The 23,954-nt window shown below is 33.3% G+C and overlaps 3 protein-coding genes across 4 annotated transcripts in view; 1 reads left to right on the top strand and 2 right to left on the bottom strand.

The window, feature by feature from the left end:
- Positions 1-23,954, top strand: part of LOC145327135 (mitochondrial fission process protein 1) — a 44,266-nt gene that overhangs the window by 10,878 nt on the left and 9,434 nt on the right. The window contains exon 2 of the mRNA XM_080170697.1: positions 1,545-1,612. Coding sequence (XP_080026823.1) covers positions 1,548-1,612 — 65 coding nt within the window. The 5' untranslated portion in view covers positions 1,545-1,547. The remainder of the gene's footprint in view (positions 1-1,544; positions 1,613-23,954) is intronic.
- On the bottom strand, positions 10,455-18,283 carry LOC145327129 (uncharacterized). Of its 2 annotated transcripts, XM_080170672.1 has the most exons (10): positions 18,139-18,283; positions 17,225-17,816; positions 16,296-17,050; positions 16,058-16,217; positions 15,785-15,871; positions 15,150-15,224; positions 14,926-14,988; positions 14,672-14,779; positions 14,232-14,299; positions 10,455-11,483 (listed from the first exon to the last, which is right to left on the bottom strand). In XM_080170672.1, exons 1-10 carry the CDS (start codon positions 18,233-18,235, stop codon positions 11,419-11,421), a joined length of 2,070 nt encoding a protein of 689 aa, XP_080026798.1. In that variant the 5' UTR covers positions 18,236-18,283; the 3' UTR covers positions 10,455-11,418. The 2 variants fall into 2 exon arrangements, with proteins under 2 accessions (XP_080026798.1, XP_080026797.1); XM_080170671.1 differs by lacking the exon at positions 10,455-11,483 and having other exon boundaries at positions 13,240-14,299.
- Positions 18,322-23,566, bottom strand: LOC145325532 (uncharacterized). Its single transcript, XM_080168511.1, has 10 exons — positions 23,156-23,566; positions 22,926-23,022; positions 22,474-22,711; positions 22,197-22,276; positions 20,858-21,999; positions 20,420-20,603; positions 19,971-20,138; positions 19,751-19,835; positions 18,424-18,604; positions 18,322-18,358 (listed from the first exon to the last, which is right to left on the bottom strand). Exons 2-10 carry the CDS (start codon positions 22,965-22,967, stop codon positions 18,322-18,324), a joined length of 2,157 nt encoding a protein of 718 aa, XP_080024637.1. The 5' UTR covers positions 22,968-23,022; positions 23,156-23,566.

Genomic DNA, 23,954 nt, shown 5'->3' with positions numbered 1-23,954 from the left:
ATATTTTAAAATGCTTTTTATAATTTAAAATTTTTTTGGTGTTCTCTATAATTCACTTCCGAGAATCGAACCAAATTTTAAAAGATATTATATATAATGATGATAATGACAAGTATTAAAAAACTCAAGACGCTAAATTTAGCCTACCAATTTAGCAACCTAAATTGACGACAATTTTTCCCCGGTCATAATATCCACGTATATTCTATCCATATTTTTTTTTATTTAATTTTTTTAGAAAAAAATCTCTTTTCTAGTCATTTATAAAAACAGTTCCAAGAATTAATTAAAGATATTTTAAATCAAAAATCTTTTATTTATTAAGATGAATAATTAACTGAATAGCCTAAAGTAACTAGTTTATTTATTCTATTTTGAAATTAATTATTAAACTATAATAATTTTAAAAAATAATTAAATACCCGCGACCGTGGCTCAACACCTACCGCATATCATTTGTCAGATTATGATCACGCAACCTTCCCTAAGATGCCCTAGGGTTGTAAGGGGGGAGATTTGTAGGAAGTTAGGATTCTACAAATCAAGCAGCTCTAACCATGCTTTCCCTCATCCATGCTCCTCGTATGAGAGTGCCATTAATTAGGGTGGCTTAATATGGAACACCTGCCAAAACTCTAGGCCAGGGTGATGTAATAATTGAGTAGCTCCCACGAGAATTGCGGGTCAGCTTGTAATGTAACATAGAATACAATCAGCTGTGCGCGAAGCTTACCAATCTAAGATTGGCCAAAAGATTCTCATTTCCAGTCTCCGTGTGCATCTGAGTCCTAACTTCAGAGAATCTTGGCTACAACAACAACTACAACACCTACCGCATCGCGATATAAATAGTCAGAGTAGGGGGAATGCTTTGGCCCAAAAACAGGCGCAACACATTACCATGCACAGTTAGGACTTCTCAGACAAAGGTCGTGCACTCAAAGGGTTGGTTGTCTGTTGGGCAAATGGACGCTTTACACCGCAATCATAGGGCTTAGGGCAGACAACTCTATCCCTTATCCATAAAAAAGCCACATTGTTACAGAAACACTGACAAATTGTCAGCGGCCTATGCTCTCCCCGTGAAAACGGCTTTTTATTTTTTTTTATAATAATAATTAAACGGTTATAGAAACTCATTACCTACATAGAATTTGATTGGTATAAAAACTTTATTACATTCTTTAACAAACTATTTTTGAACCTTACTTATATTGAACATTTTTATGTTGAAGAATAAAAAGTTTTATACGTAAATGATATCAAATATTAATAATACACAAGTTACCCTAGAAATATATCCAAGAAACTCGTTTTTAGCTATTTTAATATATTTAGAATGTATTGGGTTTATAGGGGGGAAGGATCACTATGTTCAAAAAAGGAAAATAGCCTAAAACTAAATTTAGATATAAAATTAAATTATCTAGAAAAATCCAGAAGCTTTCTTAAAACGAAGAAGTCAATCTTTTCATTAGTTATTGAAATCTTTAGCCCCAGACAAAAACCCTTTCTACTTTATATAATAGGATTATTATTTTCAGAAAATGACAGGAGACAATCAAGAAGGGGGTAGTGGCGAGGTGGATATCTATAGGGACACACCTGTAAGGTAGGAGACAACTAGGGGTAGTGGCGGGGTGGATATCTATAGGGACACACCTGTAAGGTAGGAGACAACTAGGGGTAGTGGAGAGGTGGATATCTATAGGGACACACCAGTAAGGTAGGAGACAACTAGGGGTAGTGGCGGGGTGGATATCTATAGGGACACACCTGTAAGGTAGGAGACAACCAGGGGTAGTGGCGGGGTGGATATCTATAGGGACACACCAGTAAGGTAGGAGACAACTAGGGGTAGTGGCGGGGTGGATATCTATAGGGACACACCTGTAAGGTAGGAGACAACTAGGGGTAGTGGCGGGGTGGATATCTATAGGGACACACCTGTAAGGTAGGAGACAACTAGGGGTAGTGGCGGGGTGGATATCTATAGGGACACACCTGTAAGGTAGGAGACAACTAGGGGTAGTGGAGAGGTGGATATCTATAGGGACACACCAGTAAGGTAGGAGACAACTAGGGGTAGTGGCGGGGTGGATATCTATAGGGACACACCTGTAAGGTAGGAGACAACTAGTGGTAGTGGAGAGGTGGATATCTATAGGGACACACCTGTAAGGTAGGAGACAACTAGGGGTAGTGGCGGGGTGGATATCTATAGGGACACATCAGTAAGGTAGGAGACAACTAGGGGTAGTGGAGAGGTGGATACCTATAGGGACACACCTGTAAGGTAGGAGACAACTAGGGGTAGTGGAGAGGTGGATACCTATAGGGACACACCTGTAAGGTAGGAGACAACTAGGGGTAGTGGAGAGGTGGATATCTATAGGGACACACCAGTAAGGTAGGAGACAACTAGGGGTAGTGGCGGGGTGGATATCTATAGGGACACACCTGTAAGGTAGGAGACAACCAGGGGTAGTGGCGGGGTGGATATCTATAGGGACACACCAGTAAGGTAGGAGACAACTAGGGGTAGTGGCGGGGTGGATATCTATAGGGACACACCTGTAAGGTAGGAGACAACAAGGGGTAGTGGAGAGGTGGATATCTATAGGGACACACCAGTAAGGTAGGAGACAACTAGGGGTAGTGGCGGGGTGGATATCTATAGGGACACACCTGTAAGGTAGGAGACAACTAGGGGTAGTGGAGAGGTGGATATCTATAGGGACACACCTGTAAGGTAGGAGACAACTAGGGGTAGTGGAGAGGTGGATATCTATAGGGACACACCAGTAAGGTAGGAGACAACTAGGGGTAGTGGAGAGGTGGATACCTATAGGGACACACCTGTAAGGTAGGAGACAACTAGGGGTAGTGGCGGGGTGGATATCTATAGGGACACATCAGTAAGGTAGGAGACAACTAGGGGTAGTGGAGAGGTGGATACCTATAGGGACACACCTCTAAGGTAGGAGACAACTAGGGGTAGTGGAGAGGTGGATACCTATAGGGACACACCTGTAAGGTAGGAGACAACTAGGGGTAGTGGAGAGGTGGATATCTATAGGGACACACCAGTAAGGTAGGAGACAACTAGGGGTAGTGGCGGGGTGGATATCTATAGGGACACACCTGTAAGGTAGGAGACAACTAGGGGTAGTGGCGGGGTGGATATCTATAGGGACACACCTGTAAGGTAGGAGACAACTAGAGGTAGTGGAGAGGTGGATACCTATAGAGACACACCTGTAAGGTAGGAGACAACTAGGGGTAGTGGAGAGGTGGATATCTATAGGGACACACCTGTAAGGTAGGAGACAACTAGGGGTAGTGGAGAGGTGGATACCTATAGGGACACACCTGTAAGGTAGGAGACAACTAGGGGTAGTGGAGAGGTGGATATCTATAGGGACACACCTGTAAGGTAGGAGACAACTAGGGGTAGTGGAGAGGTGGATATCTATAGGGACACACCAGTAAGGTAGGAGACAACTAGGGGTAGTGGAGAGGTGGATACCTATAGGGACACACCTGTAAGGTAGGAGACAACTAGGGGTAGTGGAGAGGTGGATACCTATAGGGACACACCTGTAAGGTAGGAGACAACTAGGGGTAGTGGAGAGGTGGATATCTATAGGGACACACCTGTAAGGTAGGAGACAACTAGGGGTAGTGGAGAGGTGGATATCTATAGGGACACACCTGTAAGGTAGGAGACAACTAGGGGTAGTGGCGGGGTGGATATCTATAGGGACACATCAGTAAGGTAGGAGACAACTAGGGGTAGTGGAGAGGTGGATACCTATAGGGACACACCTGTAAGGTAGGAGACAACTAGGGGTAGTGGAGAGGTGGATATCTATAGGGACACACCTGTAAGGTAGGAGACAACTAGGGGTAGTGGAGAGGTGGATATCTATAGGGACACACCTGTAAGGTAGGAGACAACTAGGGGTAGTGGAGAGGTGGATACCTATAGGGACACACCTGTAAGGTAGAAGATAACTAGGGGTAGTGGAGAGGTGGATATCTATAGTGACACACCTGTAAGGTAGGAGACAACTAGGGGTAGTGGAGAGGTGGATACCTATAGGGACACACCAGTAGGGCGATTTCTCTTGGGAAGGTACTCTCCCCCAGAATAGTTTTATAAACCTTTCCAGGACTTATGAGAAGTTACTCTGTAAAGGAGAACCATATCGGATCAGCGATATGCAAGATCCTTCGTTACAAACAAACAAATAGACATCCTAGTACTTTATTATAAGTAGTAAAAAATACTTTTAAGATGAATAGATTTAAAAACGTATTAAACAGGATAAATAATTTTCATAAAGTGGAAAAACTGATGAAAAACATTAAGTTAAGAGGAAAAAGACCTTGAAAAGGTTTCATTTTTAAAAATCATAATCAATAGGTAATAGGTATAGTTAAAATCTTTGAAATAATTTCTAAATTTTTTTTATTTTAATGTAACATACCTACCTATTTAGCCAGGGGATTTTCATTGCTCGATCTTTGTCTGAAAGTCCTAGTTTTGAATGGTAATGGTTGCCCATGTTTAATGGCAAATCATTCCCCCTGCACCGACTACTTGTGTCACGTGCCCGCCATAGCAACGTAGGTACAATTTTTATCATTTACGCAAATGCCTCGGGTTTTTTAATGTAAAATTGCCGCAGAATTTTTTTTAACAGAATCCTTTTCTTATACTACAGAAAACGGAAATCTTTTTAAGTTTTTTTTGAAAGAAAAATGTATTATGAAGCTAAAATCAGAAATATTAGAAAAGTAAGTGTGTAGATTGTTCATTTTATATAATAATACTTAATTTAGTGTTTAGGCCCCACACATTCCAAAGATGGAAGGGGGTGGGATAGGTGAGCCAATCGCCTATAACTTAACCTTCACTACATCCTTATACTAAAGTAACAGGATGTTTGTGTGTCTCTGTGTTTGTACCGAAGGATCTCGCTAACCGCTGAACCGATCGGGTTCTCCAAAACAGGGTAGTACCTCATAGGTCCTGCGAAGGTTTATAACTATTTTGGGGGAGGGTACCACCACCCTCCCAAAAGAAATTTTTTTTCGTCGAATTGCAAAGTATCGTAGCAATTTAATAGAGACTCCAGAGCAACATTGCAAGGTATCTTATTATTTTTTTAAAAACCCCAAACATTTAAAGTGCCACTAGAGGCCTCTATGGGGCGTAGCCGCTAGTTATAGAAAAAGTAGACCAAAAAATCAATAGGGGTGAGGGTATGCGTGGTTTATTTTCTTGGACGGTTTATCTGGGGTTGGTGGCCGGATGGAGGTATTACCCTCCAAATCAAAAACCTTTCCAGGACCTTTAAATAGCTCCACTTTTTAGCATTCTGATCCAGAATAGTTAGACATTTTAGAATCGATATTTTATTATTTGGATGTTGAACCAGATTTTCATGTACTTTAATAATTTAAAGTGATATTAGCAGCTAGCTAAATGTATAGCCCTCCTTTACCCCATCCTCTCCCCTCCTACTAGATGAACAAACTGATAAATAAATAAGGTCCTTATTAGTGAGTGGATACAAAACGGTGATTTTTAATGGGTTGTGTGTATGTTTCCACCTTTGTTCGACGGGATAAACTTTGCAACGTTCATGAATTTTAAGTGACTATTGACTTTATGCATTAAATTATTAAAATTGGAAGATTTTTTTTTCAACTTTAGAACATATTTCTTTATTTTTGATTGTAGATTTTTTAATAGGTCCTAGTAAAATATTTGTTTTGTAACATTCGCTGTTTTGTGATTTCACTGTTTTGTAATATCAACCGTTTTGAAAATCGCCGTTTTGTATCCACCCCTTAATAGCAACCTAAATTGACTACAACTTTTACCCTGTCAATGTTTCTACGTATTCTATATCCATTTACAGACTACTGAGATGGGTTCTTAAAAAAGAATGCCGCGTTTTTTTCGACATTTTATAGACATTTATTGATTGAACGAAGACGATATCGTTATACAGAGTATACAACTTAAGAATTCAAAATTTTAACATTATTATTTTAGCCATTTGTATAATTCGCTTTCGTTGGTACGGCCTTCATAGAAGAAAATCAAATTATCTTCAATCCATTTCTGCTGTATATTAATTAATGCATCTTTTTAGAGCTGTATTAAACATTGTACAAATGGCTAAAATAATAATTTTAAAATTTTGAATTCTTAAATTGTAAACTCTGTATAACGATATCGTCTTTGTTCAATCAATCAATGTCTAAAAAATTTCGAAAAAACGCGGCATTCTTTTTTAAGAACCCATCTCTGGGATGGGTTTTTAAAAGATGCCGCGTTTTTCTAGACATTTTTTACGCTATGAATAACAAGCGCGGCATTCGCGAAATCTAAACAGAGTATACAACTTAAGAATTCAAAATTTAAAAATTATTAATTTAGCCATTTGTATGATGTCTAATATAGCTCTTAAAAGATATATTAATTAATATGCAGCAAAAATGGATTTAAGATAATTTGTTTTTCTATTAAAAAGGCTCTACCAACAAAAGCGAAATAATTAAATAAATAGTTGTCTACTCTGTTTAGATTTCGAGAATGCCGCGCTTGTTATTCATAGCGTAAAAAATGTCGAGAAAAAACGCGGCATCTTTTAAAAACCCATCTCTGTTACTAAATATGTGACAAAGAAGATGGTTAAATAAACCTGTCTTGTATAACTTAAACAACAAAAACTTTTCTTTTGTTGACATTATTTGATTAAGTAAAGATGTAAGAGAACGTATTGTCTTATGATAACGTAGGGATAAAGTCATATGTAATAGTTATTTATCACATCGTATTATAGACAGCTTTTTGCCTTGTTAGCCACGAACCGACGAAAGCCTGGGATGACAAAATTGGTTTTGATTTATAATCCTCGGTTTTAAAGCCATACGGGAAATATTAAGCAATGAAGAAAGTTTTGTTTTGTGTGTACATCAATTTATTGTACCCAAAGTTTCATAATAACGTTTTCTTATTCGTTATTTAATTACTTTGAGGACTTCTATTGAATTTTGATTGGTTGGTTAAATAAAGTTTAGTGTCCAAAAGTTTCAAACACTAATTATAATATACAAAAGGAAAAAATATTTTGTTTCATTATTATTAATATACATTTATCTATCGGCCATTGTCTTATCCTTTTAGATTTCTAGAAATTTATCCATTTTACCAATCTGACCGTTCTTTGATTGCTGATAAAGTTTTGAGAAAAGAGAGAAAGTATGTAATAGTAAACGTGTCGTTACTAATGAATTGTTAATGAATTTCTAGGTGCAAATTTACCAGGGATCTAAAGGGATAAGACAATGGCTGATAAATTGATGTACAACAATAATGATGAAGCAAAAAATATTCTTTAGATTAGAATTAATGGCTGAAAAAGTTTGAACACCCAACTTAATAAACCAACTAATCAAAATTCCCATAAATTCCCCAATGTTGTTAAGCCAACGAATAAGAGAACGTTATTATAAAACTTTGGGGACTAGTGTTATAAAGACATCATTGTCTCCTCTCTCTCTCTCAGAAATTTACTGTACAATGTAATAACCAGGGCTTGGCAACCGCGATAAGCCTCAAATTTAACCCTTTACAGTCGGGCCCCTTGCCACACCTTAATCAGTCGGGGGGGGGGGGGGGGGGGCGTTATCTCAGTTCCTATTAGAGCTAGAGGGCTAAAAAATTTTGTGTAAGTCCCCTGTGTTATGATGAATTTCCGACCTTAAGTAAGTCAAGGTCAATTTTCGCTTCCTTCACCCTTTTATTTAACAACCTTTGTTTTTAGGTCCTTTTTTACTTAAAAATTTCAAACGGCTGTAATTTTTTTATTTTTTAAGCTAGAATAAAAATTTTTTTGCAGAAAATGTTAATCTTTATTTAAATTTTATATTTCAAATATCAAAATATAAATTTCAGCGGCCGCAGCTGTACTTGGCAGCTGCCAGCCGCCGCAGTCGGCGGTCGGCGGGAAAACGGCGGCGGATCTTTATGAAATTTTAATGCGTTATGTAGACATGTTAGAAAAGCTTAAGTTTAAAATTTGAAGTCTCTAAGTCAAAAATTGAGGCCACAGGAGCAATTTAAAGACTTCTGGAGACCTGGAGGATCAGGACCTGCAGGAGCATACCTGGAACCTGAAATTGACTTGAACACCTGTATTTAATATGAGGATGTACTACTAGAGGATATTTTAGTATTTTGGCAAGATACAATGCTTTTTTTAAGTCAAAAAAATATTTTTGCTCTTTACCTGGATGACCCTGCCAGGTTTGCTGGCATCCTGTGCCCGCCAGGATGGAGATATTCAAAAAATTTCAACTCTCGGTTATGTGTCATACCCAAACTTAAAAAGTCACGCAGTTTGGGCTCTTTATCTTTCACACACAGAAAATGAGATAGAAAAAACCGGATGGGGGGCGTTCAACGCCCCCCCCCCGACCGTTAAGGGTTAAATACGTTTGGATGCTTTGTAATTCTTTTAAAAAGTGGGATTTCCATATTTGGTTCAGTTCTAGACTTCCAGCTGATTTTTATAATTGTAAAATTTTGACATCCCCGAGGCTTACAGGCGGCTTTAATTAACTGGTTTTAATTGTCATGGGAATCTCCCATGTAAAATAATCTAGATAAAAGAAAATGGTAGCATTAACTTAAGAATTAATATGTTTTTAAAAAAAAACAATTAAAATTGGTGACTTGAGAGGCCTTGGTTTAAATTCTTCTTGGTTCCTTTTAACTGAAAGCTTGGTATTAAAGTATCAGGATTAAGAATAGTTATTTTTCGCATCGTATTATAGACAGCTTTCCGCGGGTATAAAAATGAAAAATTTAGGATTAAAACCATTTTTGCTAGCCCTGATGGGCCGAAGGCTCGGGCCAAAAAACTGTTATTATTATTATTTTTTTATTTTAATATTCGTGGAAGTTTGTGTGTAATACGACGCTACACAATAGTTTTCAGTATGGCTGAGAACCGGTTCTAATCCAGCGGTTAGTAATCGGTTTCGAAGCCCAAAAAATATTCCATTCATACTAAAAGTGAATATACTCTAGAAAATTTACGATGTTTTTGCAATATCACAAAGTCAAACACATTGGCTTTGGAAAGCTTTACATAGGACTTTCTAGGTGCGATTTCCTTTAGAATAGTAGTTACAAACATTTCCAGGACCTATGAGAAGCTGCTTTTGGAAAGGAGACCCATATGGGTTTAGCTGTTAGAGATAGAAAGACACACAAACACAGATCCTATTACTTTATATAGGGATGTAAAAAGTTTTAATATTTTTTTGTAAATTTGTGAAACCTCTGAAAAATGGTTGGTTAAAGAATAAATCCCCTTTTATCAATAACCATTCTTCATAGTAATCTGATGTATAGCAGGGAGGGAGGGCACATTGGGCTGTTTATTGTCCCCAAAGTTTTATGATAACGTTTCTTATTCGTTGGCTCCTTTAGTTAAGTGTCGAAACGTTTCAACCACTAATTGTAACTAACAGAAGGAGTAATCATCATTGTCTTATCCCTTTAGACTCCTGAATCTAATTTGATAGATTGGTAGTATATAAAACAACAAAAAATATTCCTATCGTTTTCAATTTGCCATGATGATTCCTGTAACAGTTGAGAACAATTTTAAAAAATCGACAATTACAAATTTGCGAAACAAACAAGAAATTGAAATTAAATATTTTTTAAAAGGACTAGGTGTGTAATTAAGCAGGAAATGTGATATACAAAATTTACTCCCCTGTAGATTAAAATTAATGGTTGAACCAAACAATCAAAATTCATTAAAAGTCCCGAAATTTGTTAAACAATGAATAATGAAAGTTATTAGAAAACTTTGGGGACTAGTATGATATTCAGCTCATTGTCCCCAACCACCCTACAGCCATTTTTTAAGGAGAAAAATGGTTGTTTTGTTGTAAAATATGAAAGTTTTCCCAGGACCCTAACTTTAAGCATTAATGGTTAGCTCTTTGTATTTTTCTTACTTCTTGGTTTAGAAGCATAGGCATTAAGATATATAAGTTTTCCGGAATTTTAATGTTAGGGGGAGATTTAAAATCTGCATCAATTTTTAAGGATTTTTTATAAAATTCGTTTTTTGTATAATTCTTTATCTATAAGCGGAAATGCATTTTAAGTTAATTAATTTTGACCAATATGATAGGTGAATTTAAACTACCTGCGCTCTAATTGGTTGAATGATGTACGCCATCCAATCAGAGCGCAGATTTTTTAAATCCACCAATCACAGATGCCAAAATTAATTAACTTAAATTGCATTTCCGCATTTAGATAAAGAATTATAGAAAAAACGAAATTTATAAAAAAAATCCTCAAAAGGGGGGGGGGGGGCGGAAGTGACACTTTTTGAAACCAATCACAAAAATAAAGGAACTCAGCCAAAAAATGAGTTACAGCCTTGTTTTTTTCGCACAACAATTTCTTTTATTTTGCTTGTTTAGGAACTGTGAAAAAATAACGTTGGAACCGCTGCCATCGCCCATTTATCGCCGTTTATCGCCGTTAAATTTTTTAATATGCTATCAAATGCTAATATACACATTGCTAAAGTCAAAGTTACATTAATTAAGATATTTCTCGCCTAAAAAAAAAACCTGTTTCGTTTTTTTTATGTTCCATTAACAAAGTATGACATTACTTTATATTTTCTTAACAGAAATTTTGTGTAAAAAAATTCATTGAGCTTTACATATTCTTTCAAATACTTTATTTTTTTTTTAAATTATATAAAGTATACACGAAACATCATTCCCTTTCCGTTAATTTAGACAATACGGCATATTTTCAAAGCTTTACAAGAATTAATTTAGGTCTTTCTGACAGGGTTAGCTATTTATAATCATCCTATCAATTTCAAACTTTTTACGATTACTTATGAAATATTTAGGTACAATTTAACAAATCCGAGCAATGAAAACTTTACTTGTTGATTATGCTTGTCAATGTTACATTATCTGTCTGATTGGTTGAGCTTTGCTTTTAATGATATTATCATTTTTGTCTATATCAAAAAGATTTACCCTTTTTAGAATAACCCACGGAGGAATGCCTTGGCCCATAAACAGGCGCAACTCATTAATATGCACAGGTAGGACTTCCAAATAAGACCATGCAATTAAAGGGTTGGATGTCTATCGGGCAAATGAACGCTTTACATTGTAATTATAAGACGCGGATTATGTTTTAAGGTGCATGATTCGTCTACAACCCAAAGGGCCCCCTAGAGGTCAACATATTTAGATTATGGAACTAAAATAATTTACACTTTGAAAACATTTAATATGAAAATATTTTCTTCCTTTGCATCATTTAAAAAATTTGTGTTAATAACATTTCGCTTCCATTTCAAAAGCCTGTATCTTCTTGTCATGCTGACTCATTCTTATTCCTAAAAAAAAGTTTCGTTTTAATTAACTATTTTCATAAAAGCTTGATATGCTAACTAAACTTAAAATACCATGCATCAAAACAAAAAAAAACTTTTATCTAAACATAACAAATAAAAACGACAGAATTTCAAAAGTTTAAGATATAAAGATTGTTCAGAGATAATTAGCAATTATGGGACAATATCTACTTCAGAAGTTGTAGTACTTTAATTGTATGAAATGCTCTTGGAACTTATTTGAATCATCCCAGTATTTTCATATTTGATGATGAGTGCATTTTTTCTAATTGAAAGAGTTTTAATTTTTTTAACTTGATTACCAATGCACTAAGACTTTAAAATTATACTCTTGAGACAAAAACATCCTTTGAAGATGTAATACATTCATAAAATATTGAAACAAAACTTTTATTTGTGCCATACTCCTCATTATTTACTTTCTTATGCAATTATGATGTAAAAAGGAATTCTTGTGATCAATGCTTACAATTATTTCTATGAAATGGTATCTTAATCAATCACAAATAACTAATTTAAGGCGTTGTTATTTGTAAAAAGATTTTGTACAATTTTAGATAGTCGTAAAACCTAATCACACAAGAATCAAAACCTGCACTTCATAACGAATATAACATTAACAACACACTTCAAATCATGACGTAAGATATGTTAATACAACAAAAGTAAGTTTTGCGTGAATTTCTTCTTACCTAATTATACTTTAATTGGAATAATTATGTCAACAATGTTAGGATTAAAATCCTTCATTAATTTGCTTCCACCCAGGTCTCCAAAAAGAAAAACATGCAATCCATGCATCCAATTTAAGCTTTTTCTGTCTTCTGTTGTCTCCTCAGCACAACATTTGTATAAAATCTAAAGAAAAACACAATTTACTTTCAAAAGCGTAAAAAATCAAAGGACCTCATGCATCCAAAAAACCCAGTTGTTTACAACACATTAATATATAGGTAAAACTCATTTTTTGAGGAAAACCCGTAGTCAAATCTTTTAATTTTAATCAATAACTTTATATTATGCATTATTACGTTATTTAAAATAGAAAAAAAATTACAGTTCTCAATTTTTAATTTTTTTTAACTATCCCTTTTATGAAACTCTTGTGATTTGTGTGATGAATGATTATCTCGAAATGGTAATTTGGGTAGACATATGAGGAACAAAGGCTATTATGAAAGTTATGTGAATAAATGTGACTCTTATGACACTCATTGGCACATAAGTTCGCTGTTCTGTTTTATATGTTTTTAAGCATGAAAAAATTCGACTACTTAACTATTTTGATGCGCCTCGTGCAACTATCCTTTTTAGATAGTCATAAAACCTAATCACACAAGAATCAAAACCTGAACTTAATAAAGAATATATCAATGACATGAAATTTTAAATCATGACGTAAGACATATTAATACAATAAAAGTCAGGTGTGTGAATTCATTCTTACCTAATTATACTTTGATAGGACACTTCGGAATAATGATGTCAACATTGTTAGGATTAAAATCCTTCATTAATTTGCTTCCACACAGGTCTCAAAAAAAACTCATGCAATCCATGCATCCAATTTAAGCAGTCTTCTGTTGTCTCCTCAGCACAACATTTGTATAAAATCTAAAGAAAAACACCGTATTTTTTCAAAAACGTTAAAAATCAAAGGACCTCATGCATCCAAAAAAAAAACAGTTGTTTACAACACATTAATAGATAAATAGGTAAAATAAAAAACAAAAAACAATTAAACTTAAACCATTTTATTATCAAAACAAAACATTTAACATTTTCATCATAATGAAATAGATTTGCACTTGATAGTTTGACCAAAAACTTCAGTCTTTTATTGTTAATAAACTTATTAAAAACTTATCACCTTACCAAACTTAATCTAACACAAATTATCTAGGTAATTACTATTCTATGGAAGTGCAATTCTATGTTAATCATCATTAATTAGTAATTCAATAACACACATAAAACCCTTTCTAACCCTGTTACCAGTTTTTAATTTTTAGTTTTAAGTAAAAAAAGCACATGCATTTAAAAAAAGCATTTGTAGAATAAAATAACTATGGAAGTCCTAAATAATCAACTTACCAAAATTAACCTAACCAATATTATCTAGGTAATTACTATAATGTGTTAGTGAAATTCAATACTATATTTATTAAATAAATATTTGTACAAAATACACACATAAAAAGCTTTCTACTGATATTAATTCTACATAAATTCTACAACAAAAATAAAAAAGCTTAGGTAATATTAGTAATAATTTATGTGAAAGCATGCATTTGAGGAAAACCAGCATAAAAGAAATATGAAGTTCAGAAATATTCTGATTAAACTTTTTCTGCTAGAAAGACTACATCTTTTTCAATATCGCCAATGTCAATTGGCTCAATTGGTTTTTCATCATCATTGAGGAACCAATTTTTTCCAATTTTTGATGCAGTAACATAATGACCAGATGAACAATTGGTACTATAAGAAAATATTCAATATTATTAAATAGATGATACAAATCTAATGAAAAAAACCCGAAAATTTAATCTGGCATTAATCGTAAATTAATGTAGCTCTACTTTTATTGTAATTCATCTATTTAATCTTATATTGAATATTTCCTTCTATGTAAAATGCAACATACAACATTATCATTTAAAACTAATCTAATATTATTTTTCAATCCATTAAAACAATTGCGATTTATTTGTATAAATCGAATACAACCTTTTTTCTCAATCATGTGTGCTTGACAGGTGGCCTTGCAATCTTTGCATTTAACGTTGAATGGTGTCCTAAATATATAGACTAGATGCTAATTGATCACAACAATCTCCTTAACAAATTTCAGTTTTCCTATGGACGAAAGGAAAAAGTGGGTTTTAGAGTATTTTAGAAAGGGTTTTGTTGTCAAAATGTTAGAGTGAAACAATAGAGGGGGAAGGGGTTAAATTACACCGTTGACCCTGTGCAGACTTTCAATTAGGTGTTAAATATCAGCCAATAGCATCGAAAATATTAACACAGCCAAGTTGCTACAAAATAGCAGAAATCAGATGAAAAAGGTCCCCAAGACAGGGGCCAGGTAGTTATTTCGGTTATACACCTATTCTTGTTACATTTATTGTCAGAATGATTACTAGGTAAGTAATTAAAAGTATTAGAACCTGATAAATTCGTTAAACAAATCATCCAAGAGAACTGATGAAGTTTCCTCATGTGCTGATACATCCAGAATGGGTAACTCACTACTTGCTATTCCTTCATGGAGATCCCTAAAATATAAAATATTTGTTTTAAAAATTAAAAAAAAAAATATGATGAGATTGAAAACAGACATACTAACCAAACAATAGATTAAACCTATTCTGTCATTATTACATATGGATGCACAAAGAGATATTTTGATATATAAACCTACATTGTTTCTTCTGATCCACACTGGCATCTTGCAACCGCAGGATATGATGATAGGGCACTTAATCTTAATAAAAAGAACAATTTATGGTAATATGTTTTTTTAAAGATAAAAAAGGGCCACATAAATAGATTTAAAACCAATATAAGGGTGTAGATTATTTAATTCTTTTGTAGCATAGAATGTATTGCATGTCCACCATAGCAATTATATACTTTAATTATTACCTTAGATACTTTTTATACCGGGATAAAATGGCTGATAATAACTCGCAAGGGTCATGCTGTAGGTTGGTTTGAAACCTGTAAAAATCATTACTTTTAGATTTTCTCTGTAATATATAAACATCAAAAAGAGACTTTCAATGTGTTTTCCTATGTGTATATATTTAACGTTGCTTTATAGAACAGATTTTTGGCGTAAATCACATTAGAATGGAACTTCCTATTTAAGGGACAGTAGTGTGTTTCTGGCCATATTTGCTAAATAACAATCATTACCTTTCCTTCCCTGTTTTCAACGTGTTTTACTATTATACCTTATGTGTATATATTTAACTTTGCTTTATTGAACAGATTTTTGGAAAAATCACATGAGAATGGCATTTCCTATTAAAGGCACATTAGTGTGTTTCTGTCCATATTTGCTAAATAACGATCTTTACCTTTCCTTCCCTGTTTTCAACGTGTTTTACTATTAAACTTTATGTGTCATTGTGTATATATTTAACGTTGCTTTATTGAACAGATTTTTGAGTAAATCATATGAGAATGGCATTTCCTTTAAAAGTGTGTTTCTGGCCATATTTGCTAAATAACAATCATTTCCCTTCATTCCCTTGAAATAATAAAGTTGTTCTTACCTAACATGGGCGAGGCTATTCCAGGACTCTATGAACAATTCGCATGAAAAACTGTTCCCGCTCGTCGGAAGTGATAACAATATAGCTCTAAAAAATATATTCAATATTTACTTTAATAGTGTGGATAATTAACTAAGGTAATGATATAGCATTTCCTAGGCAGAATTATTTGATTTACTAAGCTTGATTTTGTAGCAAAAATTTATCAAACAAATAGACTTTATTTTTGAAAAACTTATTGTAACCTAAGTAAGTTAAGTTGATTATTTGTACCTTAGTAAGGACAAAGGATAATCCGCAGCTCCCATCAGCTCCTCTTTAAACACATTTAAAAATGTGACACGATGTAATAGAAAAATCAACGAATTAAGATAACAGAAAAGACTTCTGTTTTGCAGGCCCTTTTGCAGGGAGTCTCTATTCCAATCCAAGACTAAAATATAATAGTAATTATACAAGTGATAAAATATGCAAAGAAATATAATGAATAATTTCAATGTATGTAACAAACCTGGATTGTCAGATTTTGGGGGTATAAACAAATGTGGTCTTCTTTTTACTTTCTTCGCCATATATTTCTCAATGTTAGATCCTGTTTGGCCATAATATGATGATCCGGATGATACCTGTGACATCTTTGATTTAGTTTGAGAGCTTGAAACTGTAGATGAAATACTTGAAAATTTAGTAGCAAACCGAATTGATGAATCTTGTGATGGAATTTTATTAAGTGATTCTTGGGTTGAAAACTGAAACATTGGTTCTTGTGAGGGATGCGTGATGGATGAATCTGAAACATTTCCTTCTATTGGTGAAGACATTGAAACTGTTATTTGTGAAGAAATTGGCACATCACAATTCTCTGTCAATACAGGAGTGTCTAACATAGAAACATCGCTGCTTTCATTCTCAGATGTACTGGTAAAAGAGTACTGAGTTGATGCCGTTTCTCCTGAAGCATCTGACACTGGATGAATATCACCAGTATTAAACTGACTGAGAAATTTAGTAGGATTTGTAAATTTACAATTTTTACGCTTTTCTTCACAGGTTTTTTCTTTGCAATTATATAATTGGTAAACTCTTTTGTTTACCTGGGTTTGAACGGATTCTGATGGGTGCAAAATTTGCAAAAATTTGTTTTTAATTGTGATAATCTGAACACCTTTATTATAATTCTTTAACAGAAACCACGGGCAAGATCCAATTATTAATAACAGACCGATATGACAACAACCAGAAATTCCGCCTGAGATGGTAGGACACCTGTAATAGATAAATATTTCACTGATTTACATATAATGAAATGATAGGGAAATGGACCAGAATCAACACAACAAATTATTTTAATGAGATATGCCAATTAATTTTGCGGGAAATTCCTATTCAAAAACTGCATGGTTGAAAACTAAAATCATATAAAAATGAGAAAAAACATACTTGTAACAGTGTATAGCCCCTATCCGTTTAAAAACATCACTGCAATTTAATGGATTCGGTTCTTCTTTTTCTAGAATGAATATGACTGGATTCCTGGTATTTGATGGTTGAGAGTCGCTCTTATTGCTTGGTGGACATTTTATTTGAACTGCATAACCTTTCCCTGGCCAGGCAGGAAGTAACCCTTCTTTTTCTTTTTCTATGTAACTTTCAGGTGCGCTTTCTATTTTCAACACTGCAACTGTTACATCATTGTTCGCACTTGTTAAAAGATTTTTGTATTCCTCAAAAGTTGCTATCTCATCTGGATCCATTCTGTCAACCTCTTTTCTCCTTAAATTGCTGGCAACCTTGAGACCTTTTTTTAAAGCATGGATGGATGATGTAACTTCGTATATCTGTTGAAATGTATCTTCTGTAAGTTTGGGAAAGAGATATTTTTCTTGTAGAACCTTGTAGTGTTCAACCTTTTTCCATCCTCTCATTTTAGTAACATTAACATGAATTAACCAATTTTCATTGTTAAAATTCGAGAGTATTTGACGTGCTTTCTCCTCCTTTTGGTCTTGTCTAAGAAAATTTACTCCGAAACCTATTTTTTAATAGATATATAACTTTTTGGTTTAGTTTTGTGCATATATAAGAACAATATCTCTAAGAGAGTATAGGGCTAGGTATGGCTGTACATCCACAAAACATCTAAACTATAATATACAGAAAAAAAACATTTGATTGTAAGAACTTTGTCTGGAAGTCTCAGCAGCATATTAAAGATTTGCAGTTAAATGGTCTTAATATGCAAATTTGGATATCTTTAGTCATGATACTGCTTGGGCTTAGAAAAATAAAGAAAGATAAAGCATGCATAAATCACAAGATGTTTTTAATTGTATAGTTAATAAATATCTATTTGCCTGGATGCTCAATATTGTTTAAAGAAAATACTGTTGTCACAATGCCAGTTAGTCGACTAACTTTAAGTTTGGCGTCTTTAAAAAGTGGTTCCAACATTGAGAGTGGCTGCTTTGTTTTTATAATCTAATTAAAATAATATAAGTATTTTTTTTCCAAATAAAAGTAAATTTTTTTTTGAACATCTAAAGGTCCTGTTGCTTTAAATCAAACCAATTCAGTCTAGAACAGTAAGGAACTAATATATAAAAGTATTAATGTAAGACAAGAAATAATAATTTAAATACTTATAAATTCCTGGTATTTCTGTTGTACAGTTGAATGAAGATTTTCGTTTTTTTGCTCTGAAGATTCTCGCAAATTTTATAGTATTTTGAGACACAGTGATCTTCTTTGGGTCAAACTCTACTTTCCTCATGGTCTTAGTTGTTTGGTCAACCTCCAGTAAATATTCCTCTGGTTTAGTACCTAAAACAACAATAGACTTAATAGCGATAGAACTAAACAGTAAAGGTTAATGTAGAAAAGCCATTTAAATGTGATCTATTTTATCAATCCTTTAGACTTAATAGCACCAGAACTAAACAGTAAAGGTTAATATAGAAAAGCCATTTAAATGTGATTTATGTAATCAATCCTTTAGACTTAATAGCACCAGAACTAAACAGTAAAGGTTAATGTACAAAAGCCATTTAAATGTGATTTATGTAATCAATCTTTTATGCTTAATAGCACCAGAACTAAACAGTAAAGGTTAATATAGAAAAGCCATTTAAATGTGATTTATGTAATCAATCCTTTAGACTTAATAGCACCAGAACAAAACAGTAAAGGTTAATATAGAAAAGCCATTTAAATGTGATTTATGTAATCAATCCTTTATACTTAATAGCACCAGAACTAAACAGTAAAGGTTAATGTACAAAAGCCAATTAAATGTGATTTATGTAATCAATCTTTTATGCTTAATAGCACCAAAACTAAAAAGTAAAGGTTAATATAGAAAAGCCATTTAAATGTGATTTATGTAATCAATCCTTTAGACTTAATAGCACCAGAACTAAACAGTAAAGGTTAATATAGAAAAGCCATTTAAATGTGATTTATGTAATCAATCTTTTTGACTTAATAGCGTTAGCGCTAAACGGTAAAGGCTAATATACAAAAGCCATTTAAATGTGATTTATGTAATCAATCTTTTAGACTTAATAGCGTTAGCGCTAAACAGTAAAGGCTAATATACAAAAGCCATTTAAATGTGATTTATGTAATCAATCTTTTTGACTTAATAGTGTTAGCGCTAAACAGTAAAAGCTAATATACAAAAGCCATTTAATTGTGATTTATGTAATCAATCTTTTAGACTTAATAGCGTTAGCGCTAAACAGTAAAGGCTAATATACAAAAGTAAAGGTAAAGTGTACATTTACATGTGATATATGTGTAAATTCTTTCCCTATAACAATTAAAAAAAAACACACACCTAATAATCTAAAAGTGTACATTTACATGTGATAATGTGTGAAAACAATATAATGACCATTTAAAAGCAACACATGAGAATCCAGGTATAGTGTAAAGTACCTAGTAGTGTATATTATCAAACCAACTTACCTAAGAACACTGCTCCAACCTCATCTATCAAAGTTTTTAAATCCTTGAAAATTTCAGGAGGTAATTTTAACTTTCCGACGTACTGTGAATAAAAGAATATTTAAAACCTTGATGAGAATGACAATATGAAAACAATAAACAGAAAACCAACCCCTGTATTAAATATTATCAAGAGAATATAAAATCAAATTAGTTATATGTTTTTAATTATTCTTTCCTGGAATCCAGCATCAGCTACTAAAATGACAAAGTGTTTTGAACTACCCGTTAAAAGTTTTTTTAACGCAGGGTCTTTATTAATTTCTTGCATCTGTAAAGCATGCCCAATCAGTACTGCATCTCCACTTGCAGGGCTTTGACTAGTACAGCATGGAAGGAGATAAACTACCTAAATTATCATAAGTGATTTTAAAGTTCTAAAGAATATTACTATTGCATTTAATTAACTTCTTGTGATTTTGAGCAACAATGAAATAAGTATATATAAAGTTTAAGTTCTAAAGAATATTACTATTGCATTTAATTAACTTCTTGTGATTTTAATATTTCAAAGCAACAATGAAATAAGTATATATAAAGTTTCTATCATTTTTGAGAAAAAAAAATAAAGCTGGTTATTACTTATTACTTAATTTACCTACATTTGAAAACAAAACAAAAACTAATTACCTTTGGGTGTAGTGTTGAAAACGCCATTACTTTAACACAATGGCCTCCAGCATGTGGGAAATATAACATTTTCTGTAGCTGTGGATCAGATGATACATCTATGGGTACATATGTCGAATCCACCTGCAAGACTACTCCTTTTCTACCTCTACCAGTAGGGTCCTCAATGGCATCAGTAAGAGTCCTAATAATTGAAATGATATCACAAAATGTTAAAACTGTATAGCTTTGAAAAATCATTGGAAGCATAAATCACAAAAATAACGTTTTACATTAGTTTTTGAAAATGAATAATTAAAAAATGTAGCACAACTTAAAGTTTTGGCAATCTTTTTTAATGAAAATATTATATCTTCAACGGATACATATATCACAAGAGTATATATATTCAAGTCTTGATATTTTGGAAATATAATTTTTCAAGTAAATAATCTTTACCTGAAGTAAATGTCAGTACTATTGTAGGCATCTCCCAAAACCTTTTCAATCATTTGCCTGCTATCCTCTAATAAAAAGTTTGGAATGTTTACTTCATTCAGGTAGTATAGGCGGAGAAAATTCCAGAAAATATCTCGCCCTGTTGTTGTTGGAATCCCGAAAACTGTGCTTATTTCATCCTGGGTCCAACAGCTAGCTAGCCTTAACCGAAATAAAAACGATTTGCTGTACATGTTTAGGTCATCCTCTTTACAATATTTAAGGTTTGAACGGAGCTGTGAGGTAAACTTTAAAAATTGTGGTTTTGTTGTGTGGATTAGTGCTTGGAAGTCTGAGTTGCTTAGTTTTTCTGGATTTAAAAAAAGGTTTCTGTATTTTCTAATGTTTGGATGTATTGTTTTCGTTGAATCAAACTCTGAATATGGTCTATTACTTTGAACACTTGAATTACTGTTTGCTGGCGGTGAAATAAAACGTCCCTCCTCCTCATCCCATACTGAATCTACCTCCATGTTTACCACGCTCACAAGCTCCGAGGGTGTCAACAAATCCTGAGTCACTTGCTCCTCCACAACTATTTCATCTTCATTGTTTCTTGGTTTGATGGTATCTTTGTCAATTGTCTCATTCTTTTTTTTGGTAATAATGAAGCAGCTCTCCGTTTCCTTTAACACCATTCTATGTCTTTTTAATAATCTATTGCTTGGTTTTGTAAATTTTGGTCCAATGAAAGAAGAAAATGAGTTTGTTTGAATAATTTGAATGAATTTTGGTAATATTATATTTTTCCTTACTTTTAAGTATTTCTTTATTGCTTTGATATTGTTTCTATTGTAGTATTTAATATTTTGACCCATATTTTGTTGTTTTTTAAAGAGGAGAGGATAGGTATTGGAGACTGCCATGTCTGATATGTCGCAAAAATCAATTTTATGTACAGGTGCTAGAGTATTTAGTATTTCTTCGGCATATCTGTCATTGTTGTGTGCGTGTAATTTCCTGTAGTAACTTATTGGTGTTTCATCATCCTTTTTCCACTGGCACCTGTCATTGTGTTTGAACTTAATACTTTTTTCAGATACTTCTTCTCCACACTGATGGCAATGAGAAAAATCCTTCATTTTTGAACATGAACTTGGCCCCTAAAACATTTGAATTAACTAAAACAATGAAAACAAAATAAAATCTGATAAATATTGCAAAGTTACGCAAAATTAGATATTGATAGACTAACATACATCATACTTATTTGAAAGATAGACATCAAATAACTGCATTAAAGGACAGTAATATATTATGTTATCATTAATAATAATTAAATTACAACTTTAAGAATTACCTGTACAAAAAACTTGTCTACATCTTGAAAAGTAAAATTTTCATTTTCCTCGGGAACAGGTGAAGCAAGACTCTCATTTGCTAAACATTAAAATAATAGGTATGTTATGAAAACAATTAAAATAACTAATGAAACTTTATTTTCAATTTTTAAAATATTTTGTAGGCAGCAAATCTACTCTAAAACTAAAACCTTTTTTAATGTACTTTGCTACTTGTGAATGCTGTTTTCCTTATTTCAAAGTATGCAAATAATTCTGGTAGTATAATGCATTTACCTGGCTTTGAACATGAGATGAATTTTTTATGGTTTTCCAAGTTCCATTTTGCTGAAAAAGTTTTCTGACACTTTTCACATTTGAATTGTGAATTGGCTGATGCTGGATTCCTTTTTTGTTTGTTGTTGGATTTACACAAACTTCGGTTGTGGTGTTGCTTGAGTCGTGAAGGAAAGCAGAAGCCACGGCCACACTCTTCACACTTTAGGCTGCGCTGGACATGTAAATCATACGCCTCCTTAATAAAAGAAAACTTGATTATTTTTAAGAAATGAACATAGATAAATAATTACATATCAATAGTATAAAATAAAAACCCTTGGTGGAAAATCTTACACCTCAGTATAGAGTAGGTAATAATTGAACAATGACATAAGCTACAAGAATTAGTTTTTACTTTGTTATGTAACCTTATTGTAAAAATATCAATAAAAACTTAAAACGATTAAAACCTGGTTTTGAAATGTTCTCTTGCATTCAATAGTGCACTTCATTTTGTATTTGACACCGCTTCATAAACATTTAGCAAAAATCATCTCGCATTTGTATCTGAAAATTCTTAGCAGATCAATTTTTTCAAAAGTTGATAAGAAAATATTTAAAAATAGCACTGATCTGTAAGAATTTTCCTCGAGGTACTTTTCATGGAAGTTTTTTTCAAGAATACAGCCGAAAACCATACCATTTATGAAATCATACTTCTCTTCTCTCTCTACCACACTTCTCTTCTCCTGCATTAGCAGCCTTCCACTTTCCTGCCGTTCCTTATATTTGCACTTAACACTTGCGATTTTTTTTGACATGTATGAAATATTACAAGTGTCAAGGGTAAATATGAGGGAAATTTTTATGAAAAAAGTTTATCTCAGATGATTGAAAATTGTCTAATTTGGCGAGAAAAGGCAAAAAAAATTTCGGCGGGAAACGGCGGTTTTCGGCGGTTCCGCCGCCGTTTCTTCACAGTTCCATATTGTACCCCTATAAAGGAACTGCCATGCAAAATGTCAGACCTGTAACTCTTTTTTTAGTTGAGTTCCTTTGGTTTTTAGTTTTGGTTTCAAAAAGTGTCACTTTCGCCCCCCCCCTTTGATGCAAATTTCAAATCTCCCCCTAACTTTAAAATTCCGGAAAACTTATATATCTTAATAGGCATTTCTGTTTTGATATAACGGCATAAAATGCGGACTTTTATTGTCTTACCTTGTCTGAAAGTCCTAATTGTTTTGAGATGCATTTGTTCCAGAGAGGAAGGGGACATTAGGCTGTTTAGTTCACTAGTTTTCTTATTCGTTTGCTCAACAACTTATGTTGAATTTTGGTAATTTAATTCTTTAAGTCTTAACGTTTCAATCACTAATTGTAATCTACATAAGGGGTAATTTTGTTTTATCATCATTTGGGATGTACATCAATTTATCTTATCCCATTAGCCATTGTCTTATCCCTTTATAAATAGACCCCTGCATAAATAAATTACTTCC

This window comes from Acartia tonsa, chromosome 8, assembly GCF_053477335.1.
Source record: "Acartia tonsa isolate MP-2025a chromosome 8, ASM5347733v1, whole genome shotgun sequence".
NCBI classification, from domain to species: Eukaryota; Metazoa; Arthropoda; class Copepoda; order Calanoida; family Acartiidae; genus Acartia; species Acartia tonsa.
This window is presented reverse-complemented; position numbering and strand designations above follow the sequence as displayed.

What these genes read in the sequence shown, in the direction of transcription:
- LOC145327129 (XM_080170671.1), bottom strand. Translation starts at nt 18,235, where the DNA reads ATGTTGGAACCACTTTTTAAAGACGCCAAACTTAAAGTTAGTCGACTA. An exon ending in GGGGCTATACACTGTTACAA is followed by an intron (nt 17,051 to 17,224) that starts GTATGTTTTTTC and finishes TATCTATTACAG; the next exon opens with GTGTCCTACCATCTCAGGCG. An exon ending in CGGTATAAAAAGTATCTAAG is followed by an intron (nt 14,989 to 15,149) that starts GTAATAATTAAA and finishes CTTTTTATTAAG; the next exon opens with ATTAAGTGCCCTATCATCAT.
- LOC145325532 (XM_080168511.1), bottom strand. Translation starts at nt 22,967, where the DNA reads ATGAAGTGCACTATTGAATGCAAGAGAACATTTCAAAACCAG. An exon ending in CATCTCATGTTCAAAGCCAG is followed by an intron (nt 22,277 to 22,473) that starts GTAAATGCATTA and finishes TTTAATGTTTAG; the next exon opens with CAAATGAGAGTCTTGCTTCA. An exon ending in TAGACAAGTTTTTTGTACAG is followed by an intron (nt 22,000 to 22,196) that starts GTAATTCTTAAA and finishes CAAATGTTTTAG; the next exon opens with GGGCCAAGTTCATGTTCAAA.